The sequence below is a fragment of the Leopardus geoffroyi genome, chromosome B3 (genome assembly GCF_018350155.1).
Source record: "Leopardus geoffroyi isolate Oge1 chromosome B3, O.geoffroyi_Oge1_pat1.0, whole genome shotgun sequence".
NCBI classification, from domain to species: Eukaryota; Metazoa; Chordata; class Mammalia; order Carnivora; family Felidae; genus Leopardus; species Leopardus geoffroyi.
The window spans coordinates 1,630,182-1,644,521 of NC_059337.1; the positions used below are offsets into that span (position 1 = coordinate 1,630,182).

The following is a 14,340-nucleotide window of genomic DNA, read 5'->3' on the forward strand; positions in this document are numbered from 1 at the left end:
CAATGTGATACAGTCGTTATCTAGGTTGCGTTGATTAAAATTGGAAACCAGCAAGATGCCCTCCAGGGAGGCCAGGCGATGCTCAGCGTCAGCTTGGGGCGTAACCATTGCCTATGGTCTGGAAACGTTTTTTTCTTTCCTTTTCACCTCCAGCGGGCTTATCAGGCCTCGAGGGACAGACGGAACCGCCCAAATACCAATTTATTTGTAACAGGGAACAAAAGTAGAAGGTACGTCAGAGCGCTCCTGTGGGCTAAGCGGCTCATTTCCCCCTCACAGCAAGGCCTCCTTAGGTGGCCAGATTATTCCCCGAGGGCGGCCACGGAAGGGTGCGGTGTGTGCGGTGTGGGGTCTGGGCCCGACGGGGAGTCCCTGGGACGAGACCCGTGGCCTTGTGGCCAATGTCACTGCGTCACGGCAGCCCCATGCATATCCCTCTGGGGGCTGGGACCAGCCACACACACAGGTTCCCTGGGGTCCTGGACGCACTCGGCTTTCTTTCGCATGTTCCTTCCTGGCTCCTCACCGACGGTTCCTTTCTGTTGCCAAAGGAGTTGTTGATATATTTGGGTTTTGTTTTGTTTTGTGTTTTCACTTCTCCTTTTTTTTTTCTTCTCCTCCTGCTCCTCCCCGCCCCCCTCCTCCAAATATATATTTATCTTCAGCAGGGCTTTCTTAGATTCTCCGTTCCTGTTCTTTCTGCTTTTGAACAAAGAAAGAGCTTTCAAGTCAACGTCGGCCTTAGACCATTTTCTCTGTTTCGTGTGGACTCGTCAGCTCTGAGTGGAGCCTGAGCTCAGTCTCAGCCCAGGATCCTGACTCTAATTTTCTGTCGCTCACGAACAACCACACCGACCAGCAAAGAGCTCTTCTCTGTAGGCACTGAGCCAGTAACTGGGGGTCTCCCAATAAGGAATACACCTGTTCCCGGGGAGAAGGAGAGGGGCGCCGGGTGCCTCAGTCTGATTCTTTTGTTTTGTTTGATGTTTATTCATTTTTGAGAGAGAGAGAGGAAGGCAGAGAAGGGGAGACACAGAATCTGAAGCAGGCTCCAGGCTCCGAGCTGTCAGCACAGAGCCTGACGCGGGGCTCGAACTCACGGACTGTGAGATCATGACCTGAGCCGAAGTCAGACACTCGACCGACTGAGCCGCCCAGGTGCCCCTGAGTCTGATTCTTGATATCGGCTCAGGTCGTGATCTTGCAGTTTGTGGGATCGAGCCCTGCACTGGGCACTGTGTTGAGCCTGGAGCCTGCTTGGGATTCTCCCTCCCTCCCTCTCTCTCTCTCTCTCAAAATAAACTTAAAAAAAAAAGGGAGAAAGTGAGGGTTTCAGGACACCTTATATCGACAGTGTCTGGGATGTACCATCATCAGGTTGCTCACGTCCTGTGGGTTGGGTCCCCGTCCGACCACATTCTTGTGAGTTGTGTGAGCAAACAGTCAATACTGGGATGGTCAGTATTACTTTTTCCTTCAAGGATAATAAAGCCAAAGGTGATGTGGTAAACGAATACTCCGTTTAAATCACGATTTTAGAAGCTTGAGGGGTGAAGTTAAGCCCACATGAAGACTTGTGCTTCCTCCTAAGCATTTTCTCACTCCTTCCCCGCTGCGGCTGTGTGCTGTAGTTTACCAAAGAGCCTCACCCTGGTTACCCGTCCCCCCCTCCCGCCCCATTCCTGCACTGAGCTTTCTCTCTAACAGGGAATATGCTTTAGGATGAGGAAGCCAGAGAAGCCTACACGTAGGGAAACGTCCCATTCCCGGCCTCACCCGTCTTGTGGACACAGCAGGGGCAGGGAGAGGAACCCACAGCCTGGTAGGTCTGGGAGGGAGCGCGGGCCCCACCTTCAGGCTTCTAGAGGAGCTGGGACCCTTCAACCAGTCGGCTAAGGGAGGCGTTGCCCCTCTTTCTGGGAGCTGGAAGAAATCGGGGCTCCGGGCTTTAAGAAGTAAGGGAGAGTAGAGCATCTGGGGTAAAGGGTGTGTGCCTGCAGGCAGGCGGGCAGGCCAATGGCATCGACACACCCCGGTTCTCTGGTTTGGCTTGGTGTTCAGCGGATAGCAAGGTGGCTTGGGGCACCAGGGCAGGGGAATTAGCACACAGAATGGCCAGTTTCTGGGGGAGCCGGCACCCGGGCCAGTAGCTGGAGACGCTTCTGGGTTCTGAGTCCATCTACAGGTATAAGAAGGAGCAGAGGCCTCCCCTGCGGCTGACCCAGGACGACAGCCCTGGTGTTGGCAAAGGTGGCCAGCGGAGCAGAAACCTAACAGATCATCAGAAGAGCCAGGCGCCAGGCAGGAGAGAAGTCCGGAGCAGACGTTACCAGGAGGTGGCCGACTGGCGTGGCGAGGCACTGGGACGGACCCCTGGGAAATTCAGATTCCTTGAACCCCGCCCCCGCCCCCCGCCCCAGGACACACCCCTGAAAGAGCAGATCCACTGCTGATGGGAAAAGGCAGGGTTCCCCTTACCCTCTGAAACACAACAAGGAACCAATGGCGATGGGCCGGCCTTCCCTCCACCCCTCCCCTCCCCCACCTCGCCCCAGATGCTAACTCGGTGCGGAGCTGGTGCACCCAGACCCTTCCCTCACGATACAGTCAGCAGGGAGGACTGGAGAGCTTCTACGGTTTACCTCTCAGTTACGTACAGGGTGGCTTTCTAGAGTTCAGTTGTCAATTCCACAGCCTGTGTTAACACAGTAGAAGACCCCAATCTGACCCCTCAAGGAGCTAGACTGTGCGTGCTCAAGACAGCCGTTCTCCCACAGAACCGTGCCCGGCCTCCCTCTACCAGTGTGACCTACGGGGAGGGAGTCACTGTCACCTGTCCTGTGTTTGCGCTGATTTGCATGCTAACGACGGAGAGCTGTTGCAGACCGGTTGGCTGGATAATGAACTCGGTCTGGGCGTGTCGTCTCACAGTAACCAGTGTGGACGACGACGGAATGTCGAATATTATTACTTGGAGAGAGAGATCAATCATTAACCAACCCCATTAATTCTCGCGGCACTGTTAAGCAATAACTATGTGTTTATACATAACATAAGCTCAAATGCACCTATTTAGAATTACCCGCTAAAACGTTCGGAGAATCTTCTTAGGCTGAAAAAAAAAAAAAAAAGCTGTCGTCATGGGTGAGGGCGGTTTCCAAAGTGGATTAAAATAAGCGGGAAAGTGGCTGTCTATGAAAATCCGAATACATTCACACGTGCGGCATGCTGTCACTAAGGAGGCCGAGTCAGAACTGCCCCAGCTGTGAAACGAAGGTGTTAGATAGACCGGACTGCCCGAAAGAGTTGAGTGTATGTGTGTAAATTATATGTAATTCATACGTACATATATATATATATGGAATTTATTTACACGTGCCTGTTTACATAAATTCCACTCTGATTTTTAGATTCCACGTACGAATGTGGGTGGGGGGGTTACAGTCGCTGCGGGAGATGACGCAGTCACTGAGCTCCTCATGCACTTGGAGAGAACGAGGAGGGAGCAGGGCGATGAGCACGGAGTACCTTTTCCTGCTCATGTCCCTCTTGCTTCCCAGGAGTAAGTGACACAGCTTCTAATATGCATCGGAATTAGAGCAGATTAACAATAAACTCCCAGCCAAGAGGAGCCAAAGGGAGATGATGGGAGGATGCGAGCGGCCGCAGAGGGGAGGGCCCTGGACAGCTGTCCACGCATTTCCTACCCTGGGGGGCACAGAGGGGAGGCGTGGCGGGTTATGTGAGCGCTCACGACCGACAAGACCGCCAGCCGGACGAGCTAGGTGCCAGGGAAGGGAAAACACGGAGGCAGTAGCTCACGGCTTCACGAAACACGCGTGGACAAGAAATCAACCCTGGCCCGGTGAGGCACGTGAAAGAACGAGGGAGAAGGTGGGACCCGGAGCCCTGTCACGGTGCAGGCGCCACCTGGAAGGGAGGCGGTGACCAGTAACACAGGGTTACGAAGAACGAGAAGTTCACGGGGGAGGAGGGAAAGGGGGATCTCTGTGTGGGTCGGAAGGGACAAGGAGCTGGGTTTTATCGGTGCACAGGTGTTGGTGGGGGGGGTGGGGACAGCCAGGTGGCTACAGGGAGGTCCCTTCCAAAGACTCAGCCCTTGGACTAATTTACAGATGTTTCTTTGTATTTATTTTAAATTTTTTGGAGTGTATTTAGAAAGAGAAAGAGCATATGCATGGGTGGGGGCTCGGGGGAGAGAGAGAGAGAGAGAGAGAGAGAGAGAGAGAGAGAGAATCCCAAGCAGGCCCTGCACTGTCGGCACAGAGCCCGACATGGGTCTTGATCTCCTGGACCACGAGATGATGACCTGAGCCGAAATCACAAGTTAGAGGCTCAACTGTCGGCAGCCACCCAAGTGCCCCTCTTTTTTTTTTTTTTTCCTTAGAAGTGTTTCCCTCTGACTTCTTGCTAAATCAGCGTCTGCATTTATCTTAGGCAATTTCTTCCCACGTCGTCGTGGAAATGTCCACACGTCCTTTCGAGCTGCAGGGTTCCACCAGGAGGCGCTTTCTTCTTATGCGACGGGGTCCCCTATCGCGAGAGGGCACAGTCGTGGTCACCGGCCCCCTGGACATGGTTGTTCCGGAGGCAGGCGGCCCAGCCTTCCCCCCCCCCCCCCAGAGGCCTTCCATGCTTTAATGGGGGAGGTGGAGCCAGAGAGGGCGCCACCTCTACTGGGCAGGGGCGAGGTCTGCCCACGGGGAGGCAGGAGGGAGAGGTGAGGAAGGGGCCGTATGCACGCGGGGTCCCGGAGACGCACAGACGCGTGGTTGGGGTTTTCCTGACGTGTTCCCGGGTCCCTGCCCTTCCACGCTTACGTCGTTCGCCCTTTCTTCGGATTCTTCCGCCGGGACCAGTTGAGAAGCTCTCCTTACTGATCGACTCCACCATTTGTCACTCGTGTTCGTTTGTTCCTGGTTAAGAATCGAGTATTTCCAGCTGTGAATTCCTCCCTGGGGACAGCTTTTGATATACGGAGTCACCTTTACACTATTTTCCAAATCGCCACTTGCTGTGGTTTGGCATCCTCCCCCCCCCCTCCCCCAATTTGCCCCATCTCTGTTCTCCGTGACTGCACCTTGCTTCTTGGATAACAACCACACTGTCAAGGCGTTTCCCAACCACGCTCGGGATGATGCTCTAAGCTGTAGACTCACGTTAGCGCCCCTGATTCTCACCGCCCCCCCCCCCCACCCCCGGGTAAGGACTATTTTATCCCTGCTTCATGGATGAAGAGACTGAGGCACAGAGAGTGTAAGTCACACGGCAGGTGTGAGTAGCGTGTTTGGACACGGGCTGTCTGGCTTCTGGGGCCACACTCTGAGAGCCGTGTCGAGTTTACATCACTCTGTGCAGTAGGGAAGATCACCAGCGTGCCACCAGCCACGGAGAAAGCCCGAGACCCCCGCAGGAGGACGGGGGCAAGCCTGGAGCCTCGCAGGCCGTGGGACGCTGGGTCTTTCGGCCCGAGAGCAACTCTCAAGGGGCAGGCGCATCCGGGGAGGAAGGTCGCGGCTGCCGAGTTTGGGTCCAATACTGCCTCCCCGAGCACCGGACCCTGGCCACCTGCCTTTCCCTCGGGGGCTAGGAGGGGTTCGTTCGGGGCAAGGGGGACACCCCTTTGGTCCTAGTAGTCACTGCCTTGTGATTTGCCAGCCTCTCGAATCTCGAGCAGCATTTTCTGTCTGCGTTTTCACACCACGGGTTTTCACCCCTGAGAATTCACGGAGGGTACATGTCACTGTCCATGTGTCGTGGCTGTGAAGTTCTGACTTTGGACTGTCTCTTTGTCCCACGCGGCAGGGGTACAAATCTACTCAGCCTAGACTCCTCTGAACTGAGCAAACCCTGACCTTGAACACTGATGGTGTCTCTTTTGGCGAGGGTGGCCTCCTTCAGATGGGGGGCTGAGGGTGGGGAAGGGCCCTGGGTTCTTGCTCCCCTCCATCCCGGGCGGCTGGGGTGGTCATCTGGCTGTTGAACCTTAAGGCATCGTTCGGAGGCCGGGTTGTGGCTGGAATCCGTGGCCCCTGGTTTGGAGCCTGTGCTCACTGAGTCCTGCTCGCTGAGGCTGGTCCTCCTCACCCAGGAGCCCAGACTCTCTTGGGACCTTCCGGTCCCCTGGCCTGTGGGAATGTAAGCATCCCAGGCACCCCACACGGAGGCCCCACGGGGCCAGGAGCGCCACGTGGGGCCCGGCTCACTGACTGCCTCGTCCCTCAGTCCCCGCAGAAACGTCCTGCGTGGTTTCCCTCCCTGGGTCTCCGGATGGGGGAAAGCCCTCTGCTTTCGGCTTTTGCGTCGGCGTGTTTGAGGTGCGTTCCCGGGACGTGAGCCAGAAGACAGAGGTCAGAACCCGTGGGTCCGACGGCTGTTCCCCTCCTTCTTCCCCCCCACCCCACCTCCACGAAGGCACTTGCTGCCCCTTCCCGTGTCTCTCCCCCTGTCTGCCACACTTCCCTCCTCTCCGCCAAGCTGTCAGAGCAGCATTCTAAAGCATCTCGACTCTACAGAGCACACACATGACCACAGTCAAGTTCATCATCACTGCGGCTCCGCACAGAGGTTCAGGTGGGGAAGGCGAGGCTTTCCCCAGGCTCTAGGGCTGGGAGGGTGACAGAGCACACTTGGTCCCCCCTCTCTGCTTCCAAGGCCGGGTTCCCGCCCTCCTCTGTAGACCCAAGGCCCCGTCCGGCTCTCAGCTGGGCCCGTGACTCAGAGGAACCAGGAAACCTGCCGGCCGGGGGCCGCCTGGACACAGGGCCTCTGGGCAGCTGTGGAACTGAACACGGGAGGCAGGGTGGGGGTAGCAGACCCACGAGCCTTTCCCTCCTGCCTTGAGGAAGAAGTCAGAAGGAACGGAGGACTGAGGGAGGCTGGCAGGGCCGTGCAGCGTGTGACAGAGAAGAAACTCCCTTCTTGTAGACATGTCAGCCCGTTCCCCTACCTTCCACGCCCTCTTTCTCTGAGGAAGGCCCTGCTTTTCGCCGCGGTCTCTTGCTATCTTATTTTTTTTTTTAGTTTATTTATTTTAAGAGAAAGAGAGAGAGAGAGGGAGAGAATGAGTGGGGGAGAGGCAAAGAGAGAGAGAGAGAGACAGACAGAGAAAATCCCAAGCAGGCTCCAAGTTCCACGCTGAGCTCGACTTGGGGCTCGATCCCAGGAGCGTGAGATCGTGACCTGAGCTGAAATCCAGAGTCGGATGCTCGACCCACTGAGCCACCCAGGCGCCCCGGTCGCTTGCTATCTTAAAGGGAAGTCAAGGGAAGACAAAATCCTGGGGTCATCACACATTGTACGATGGGAATCCCGGGTCTCACGTCAGAACTCGCAGGGATGTGAGGCAGGGTCCAGGTGACCGACCGCTTCCCCCACATGTGTCACCCGCACTGTGGCCGCCAGCCCCGGTCACCGCTGGGAGCGGCACACTGAATCACGTGCTAGGGGCCCAGCTGGTCTGCACCCATTTACAAAAAAAGAAAGCGGGTCTCAGCTTCCAACTTCACAGCCTCCTCTGGAATTTAAAAGAGTTCTAGGTGGTTTAAAGGTGGAGAGGACTGAGGCTGCTAACCGGTCACGGCCCGCCAGCCCTCGTAATTAGCACGAGATCGCTGTATCGTGTAAATGCCGCTCGGTGTTCAGCAATGACTAACCGCTGCATTTCAGGCTGTTTACTTAAGAGCGGGGCTTTCCTCCACAATGGATGTTTCTGGGTATTTACCTACTTAGCAAGAGAGAAGAGAGGAGAGAGAGAGAAAGAAAGAGAGACAAGACAGAAGGTAAGGACCCAGATCCCCGTTTCTCTGCCCTTCACAACACCCCTACCCCGCCTCCCACCTCCCAACCCCAGCATTGTGGGGGACCTGCTTCCTCCCAAGTTTTGCCAGGCTACTGAGCCGCGTGACCTTGGGAGAGACACTTCTCCGCCCCGAGCCTCTGTCCCCTCATCAGCAAACTCGGTGGGCTGAATTGGGCGAGGTCAAAAATCACCCACATGGGAGGTACAGTGAGTGGAGAAGGTGAAACGTCTCTGTTAAATTCACACACGCTTCTTACTTACTGAAAACCACAGCACGACAGGCTAGGTCTGTCTCCAAGCGGACTACGGAAGCGTCCCGGCCTCTAGCAGCTGGCCACATGCTACCCGGACAAATGCAAAAAGAAGGATTAAAGGTATCTGCAGAGTAACCCCTGGAAAACGGGCGGCAGGCCTGAGCACACAGTAAGAGAGTAAAACTTGTCAACAAATACGTATGTATATGGTAAATGTGTGTGTGTATGTGAGGACGGTCATGTTCACTGCAATTTTCTTTTCTAGGGAGATTGTTGCAAATCTGTGTGCAGACTATACCAAAGCGAGCCTCGTGTGACGGCGGGTAGGGAAACCCCAAGGAGAAAAGCTTGCTGCCTTGAGGGGCGGGGAAGCCTGGACAGCGCGGGGCTCAGTGCTGGGTGCCCTGTATGGAGACAGGCCAGCAAGGCAGGCCTGCCGGTGGGGCCCGGGGCCCGAAAGGGCACTGTTCTAGACAGCGGGGGCGTTTAAGATGCGGTTTTTACCCTGTTTGAGGTGGAGTGAACGAGTGAACCGCCCCTGGCATTTACCGTAGGAGATCTTCAGTCAGGTACCTATTGTGTATCGAGTGCGTGTGGGTATTGGAGTGCTGATGCCTTGTGTAGAAAAGAGGCTGTTGATATCGGGAAAATCAGGAACATTCTACTTGATGCCAGGATGGCGGGGGGTGGGGGTGGGGGACTCAGTTGTCATCCAAGTTGATCTCTACCTGCCTGGGCCTGGCCTATCTCATTGCCAAAGCCAACACCCTTCGATCTTTTCACTTGACGTGTCTTTGTCCACCTCTCCACGTTCCGCTCATTTCTTCCAAGGCTAGTGTTCATTTTCCCCGATCACTCCACCTCTCTCTGCCCGGATTCATTCCCCGGTGACCACCATGCCCCCCCCCCCCCAACCCCCCAGGCATCTGTGTGTTTCTTGAGCGCTCCTCGCCTCCCCACCCCCAGGTTGGAGGCCCGGGAGGACAGAGCCCCTGTGGCTTTCTTTCCCTGCTCTGCCCACCGGGCACCTGGCTGGCACACGGCAGACTTTCAGGGTCTGCACAATCGATAACCAAACGAGTATCATTAAGCGCCTATTAGTCAGATCAATAGTGACAAATACTCCCCAATGACCATGCTTATTTGAAAATACACCCCAAGCATTGTTTCTCTACGCCCCCCCCCCCCCATGCTTCTCCGCAGGGATTGAAGACAGTCTGATGTTTTTGCAAACGTGTCCACGTTTAGGGGCCGTCTTGTCCTTGTTGGCTCTCCCCTGGGATGTATCCATTCTTTCCCGGAAGCTTGCACACAGGGCGCCCGCCTTGGCGGGTGTGCTTCCTAAGCGCCGTGGTCTTTCAGGGGATGCCGGGGTCTGGTAGAAAAACAGGGGTGCCTCCACGCTCTGCGCAGCCCAACCCTCTCGCCAGGCTCTGCAGATAAAAACACTTAAAAACCCGGTTAAATCTCGGTTTGCTGGTGTCGCTACGGCTCCTGCAGCCGCCCCAGGTAATAGGCACCGCGGTGGGCAGGCGGGGAGGAAGGCAGAGCCGGTGCGCCCCTCGAGGCTAAGGCACTCCCGGCTCCCGGGCCGGCTGCCTGGGCCGCGGTGCGTACCGGGCGCGCTCCGAAGCGGTCCCCGGCCTCGGAGACTTCTGGGCGCCGGGCGCTCAGCCCTCGGCCCCGGGCCCGGGCAGCAGGCGGCGCGGCGCCGGCATGCTAAGTGGGCCGCACTGGGCGCCTTTGTTCCCCGCGCCTCCGAGGACCGCTTCCCTCTGCATCCTAATGGGCTCGTGCCCCCGCCCCCCTCCGCGTCCCGGACCCCGGGGCGCCGCCCGCCCCCGCCCCGCGGGCCCGAGCACCTGCGCCGCCCCCCGCCGCGCCCCCCAGCGGGGGGTCCGGCGGCCCGCGGCGCAAGTCTCGCGGTGCTACGGCCCCGGCGGGGGAGCGGCGGCCCGCGCCCCCCGCCGCGCGACAAAGGCCTGCCCGGGAGGCGGGGGCGGGGCGGGGCGGCGGCGGCGCGGGTGGGGGGGGTGGGGGGGGAGCGGAGGCAGCGCCCGCCCGCGCCGTCCTTTGTGTGGCGGCGGCGGCGGCGCCTGGGCCCGCCCGCCCTCCGGGGCCCGGCTCCGCGCCGCCCTCCGCCCCGCCCGGCCGCCCGGCCTCCCGGCAAGATGGCAACCCCGGCGGCGGTCAACCCTCCCGGTGAGTAGCGGCCGCGCCCGCCCGCAGGCCCCGCCGGGACCCGCGCTCGGGGGTTCTGCGCTCCGGGGACCCGCGCTCGCGGGGGGGTGGGGGGTGGGGGGCGGCTGCGCTCCGGGGACCCGCGCTCCGGGGACCCGCGCGCCGCGGCCCCGGCCGCAGCATCAGCACCGGCACAGCCCCGGCGGCGGAGGCGGGCCTCGCGGCCCCCGGGACCGCCCCCCCCCTCGCGTGCCGAGGACGCCCGCCGCCGACTACCCGGTGCCGCGCGCTGTCGCGTTCGGGGCGCGGCCCCGTGGCATCTCCGGCAGCGGCCGCGGCGGCGGGAGGGCACGGCGCGGGCGCGGGCAAAAGTTTGGAGCCGGGATTCAACAGGGTGGACCGGGGTGGAGCTCGCGGCTGGTGCCCGCGCGGCCCGCCCCCGGGCGCCCCGGTGCCCCCTCCCCGCCCCCCGGCTCCGCAGTGGGCACGGGCGCCCGGCCTGCGGCGGCGGCGGCGGCGGCGGCGGCGCCGAGCATCCCGGCCCCTCCCGGCTCGCGCCCTCTGCCTCCGCGGGCCGCCCTGTCCTCAGGGTGCAGCCGGTGACAACCGTACTCGCCCCGGCAGATTTCGAAAATGGAACTAGGTCCTGCTAAGCGGGATTACTGAGCTGGTTTGCAGTGGGCGCAGGGAAACCCCGGCTTAGTTGGGGAGTCGGGCTCCCTAGGGGTGCCCAAGAATGGGAAGGGGACACGCAGGCTGCCGGCTGTGAAGTTTTGGTGTCGCGCCTTCACGGCTTGGTGCCGGGTCTCGGGGGCATGCAGGCGGCCGGCCGAGTCAGAGGCCAGTCCTCAAGGAGCCTCCCCTTTCCCCTCCCCCCCCCCCCAGAGGGAGGTGGCCTGTTGGAGGTGGCGATGGGGTGGGGTGCCTAGCAGAGAAAACAAAACTGTCATCAGAGTTAGGAGTGAAGGATCCCCTGCATCCAAAGTGGTCAGGGGGCGCTTTTGGAGATCAGACATTTCCCAACTGGCCTTGGGAGGATTGGAAGGTTTGAATGTGCAGAGCAGGGCCCAGGGGGCGTGCGTGGGGGAGGGGACAGCGTGAATGGCAGACACACTGAGTAGGTTTCAATGAATATTTGGGGACTCTGGGGATATAGGAGGGAGCAGTGGGGTTTCACAGACTTGTTCGGCTCTGAAGGACAGCCTAAGGAGTCGACTCCCTCCCCGCTCCCCCCCCCCACCCCCCAGGTTAAGGAGTCCTCGATGGTCTTGAACTCGGAAGTCATGTGATCATGGTTCTTCTGGAAGGTTGACTTGTCAGCCATGTCTAGATATCATAGAAAGGAAGGAGCAAGTTTGGAGGCAGAGAGGCTGGTCCAAACGAGGCATATGGTGGGGAGTGGTCCCACTTAGTGGCACTGGCCTGGAGTTGACACACTGCTCGGAGTTGGGGCATGGGTAAGGGGGGGGGGCCCTGGAGACACAGGTGGGGAGTCTGAGTAGCTCCAGAGAGGCAGGTTCCATAAGAGAACCTCAGAAGTCTCAGAAGAATTGATGGGGAGCTCCCGCTCCAGGACACGGAAGGGGAACGTGGCACATTTGGAGACCGCTCCTCAAGTTTGCTAGTGACTCAAGTCTGCAGTTTCAGCCGGGTCCGCTGCTTACGAACCAATAGCCAGTTGATGGATTTAAATGTTGTGATGTTAAAAAAAAAAAAAAAAAAAAAAGGCAAACGCAGTAACGTGAAGATATTTTGGTCCCATACAGGCTTATATTGGAAAGAGGAGTACGAAACTGAGGAAGCTGAGGGCGTTTACCTAATACACACACACACACACACACACACACCATTACATCACTGTTGGAAACGATTTTGTTCGTCATCGTGGTCCCACGAGCCGCCCGGAGTCAATAGGGTAGCTGCCTGGCGTGGCAGCGTGGTGCCCATGAGTGTCCGTGCCCCGGACGCCGGGAGACCCCACTGCTACAAGTGAGGGGTTGTTTTTATTATTTGGAAACACCGGGCCTCCTTGACAGACGGTGATGTCTGTGTGTCCTGTCCATTGGCTGAGATGCCAGGGATCGTGAGCACGGAGAGGTCTTCTCAAGGGAAGAGTTTCTCTGACCCGGTGCCCTGGGGTGACACTCAGCTCTGTGGGGCGTGTTGCTCCTGTCCCCTGTGAATATCTGCCTTCTCCCTAAGGAGAAGGCCGATATAGTTTGAACGGATATGTTGAAAGGCTTGAGCCCGAGAGAGAGACTTCAGATCCGACTTGCAGTTTACAGCAAAGAGAGGCAGGGCACCCAAGCTTCTTGCCAAGCCCGCTGCTCCGGGGCGGGAGTCCCTGGACGCTTCTTTGAGCATCTCGTCCTCCTGCCGCACCCCTGGCCCTGGACGTTGTTGCTCTGCAGAGAGTAAGAGCTTGGTAAACACGGGCCGATGCACCGGGGGGCACCGAGATCTCTGTGTGCTGGTACTTTGCGCCCAGGGTACAAAGGCCGCAGCCCGTCACCTCCCCACCCACCCACACGCTTTTTCCGTTTTCCCAGCTGAGCCCTCACTGCCCACCTGCAGACCCCTCCGCAGTTCTGCGTCTCCGTGAGGCAGGGCGAGGGCACTCGGGGGCCCGGTGATGCCCGAGGAAGCTGGAGGTTTCACATCCTGTGGTGGTTTGGGCGACAGGAGCCCCATTTAAAGCTCTGATTTGGCCTTTCCAGTCTCCTGCTGGGGTTTCAGGTCTGGATTCCAGCAGCCACTCGGGGGGAGGCGGGGCTCCCAGGAATTCTCAGGAATTCTCAGGAACTGACTACTTGGCGTACTGCGTTTCCTGGAGCCACGCGCCCATCCACGGCAGGGACACATCGCTGTTTCATCGACTCCTAAGGAAAGACTAGGGCCAATTATACGATGAGGCTCCATTTCAGGCATGTTTTAAAAATGTGCATTGAGAATCAGCCAAGTACCGTGCATCAAGGAAAAACCCATTCAGCTGCTGGCCCGTCCACGTGTAAAACATGTGGTCGTGTTTTCAACAAAAATCTGTGTAGAGCTTACGCTCTAGGCAGGTGCCATGATGGCCTTTTGAGTTCTGCCAAATGAAGAGAACGGTGTCTGAAAAAGTTTCCTTAGTTCTCAGCCAATAGTTACCGTGCAACTATTTTTTTTAAAGCTTATTTATTTATTTTGAAGGGGGTGTGCAGAGAGAGGGAGAGGGAGAATCCCGCGAGCAGGCTGTGCGCCGTCGGCCTGGGGGCTCGATCTCGCAAACCGTGAGATCCTGAGCTGAGCCAAAATCAAGAGCCAGACGCTCAGCCCACTGAGCCCCGCAGGCTTCCCTTTACCGAGCAACTGTTATGTGCCAGGTACTGAGGGTGATCAGTGGTAAACCCAGGACAGCGCCTGCCATCGTCCTGTTTGCCGGTGGCTGGGGAATATGTAGTTGTAAAGAATCACACGGGTGTGTGAGTTATGACATCGCTAATGCTACAAATGAAGGAGGTTTGGGGTTTGCCTCTTTGAGGGGGCAGCTTATTTTCTTATATGAAATAGAATTTATGGTCAAATTGGTTTCCATACCACACCCAGTGCTCATCCCAACAGGTGCCCTCCTCCATGCCCATCACCCACTCTCCCCTCTCCCCCAACCCCCATCAGCCCTCAGTTTGTTCTCAGTATTGAAGAGTCTCTTATGGTTTGCCTCCTTCCCTCTCTGTGACGTTTTTCCCCCCTTCCCCTCCCCCCTGGTCTTCTGCTGAGTTTCTCAAGATCCACATATGAGTGAAAACATATGGTATCTGTCTCTCTCTGCCTGACATATTTCACTCAGCATAATACTCTCCAGTTCCATCCACGTTGCTGCAAATGGCCAGATTTCATTCTTTCTCATTGCCACGTAGTGTTCCATTGTGTATATAAACCACATCTTCTTTATCCGTTCGTCAGTTGATGGACATTTAGGACCCTTCTGTAATTTGGCTATTGTTGAAAGTGCTGCTCTAAACATTGGGTACAGGTGCCCCTATGCATCAGCATGCCTGTATCCCGTGGATAAATGCCTAGCAGTGCTATTGCTGGGTCATAGGG

At 57.9% G+C, this 14,340-nt stretch overlaps 1 protein-coding gene across 3 annotated transcripts in view; it reads left to right on the forward strand.

Moving 5' to 3' along the window:
• The first annotated feature begins 9,477 nt into the window (after window positions 1-9,477).
• The window catches only part of ARNT2 (aryl hydrocarbon receptor nuclear translocator 2), a 144,560-nt gene continuing 139,697 nt past the window's right edge, over window positions 9,478-14,340 (forward strand). For 2 of the 3 annotated variants that reach the window (XR_006705415.1, XM_045452263.1), the window contains exon 1: window positions 9,478-10,278. Coding sequence is in view for 2 of the 3 variants with exons in the window: in XM_045452263.1 (XP_045308219.1) it covers window positions 10,248-10,278 (31 nt within the window). In the remaining variant the exon portion in view is untranslated. The remainder of the gene's footprint in view (window positions 10,279-14,340) is intronic. The other variant, XM_045452262.1, reaches the window with a different exon arrangement.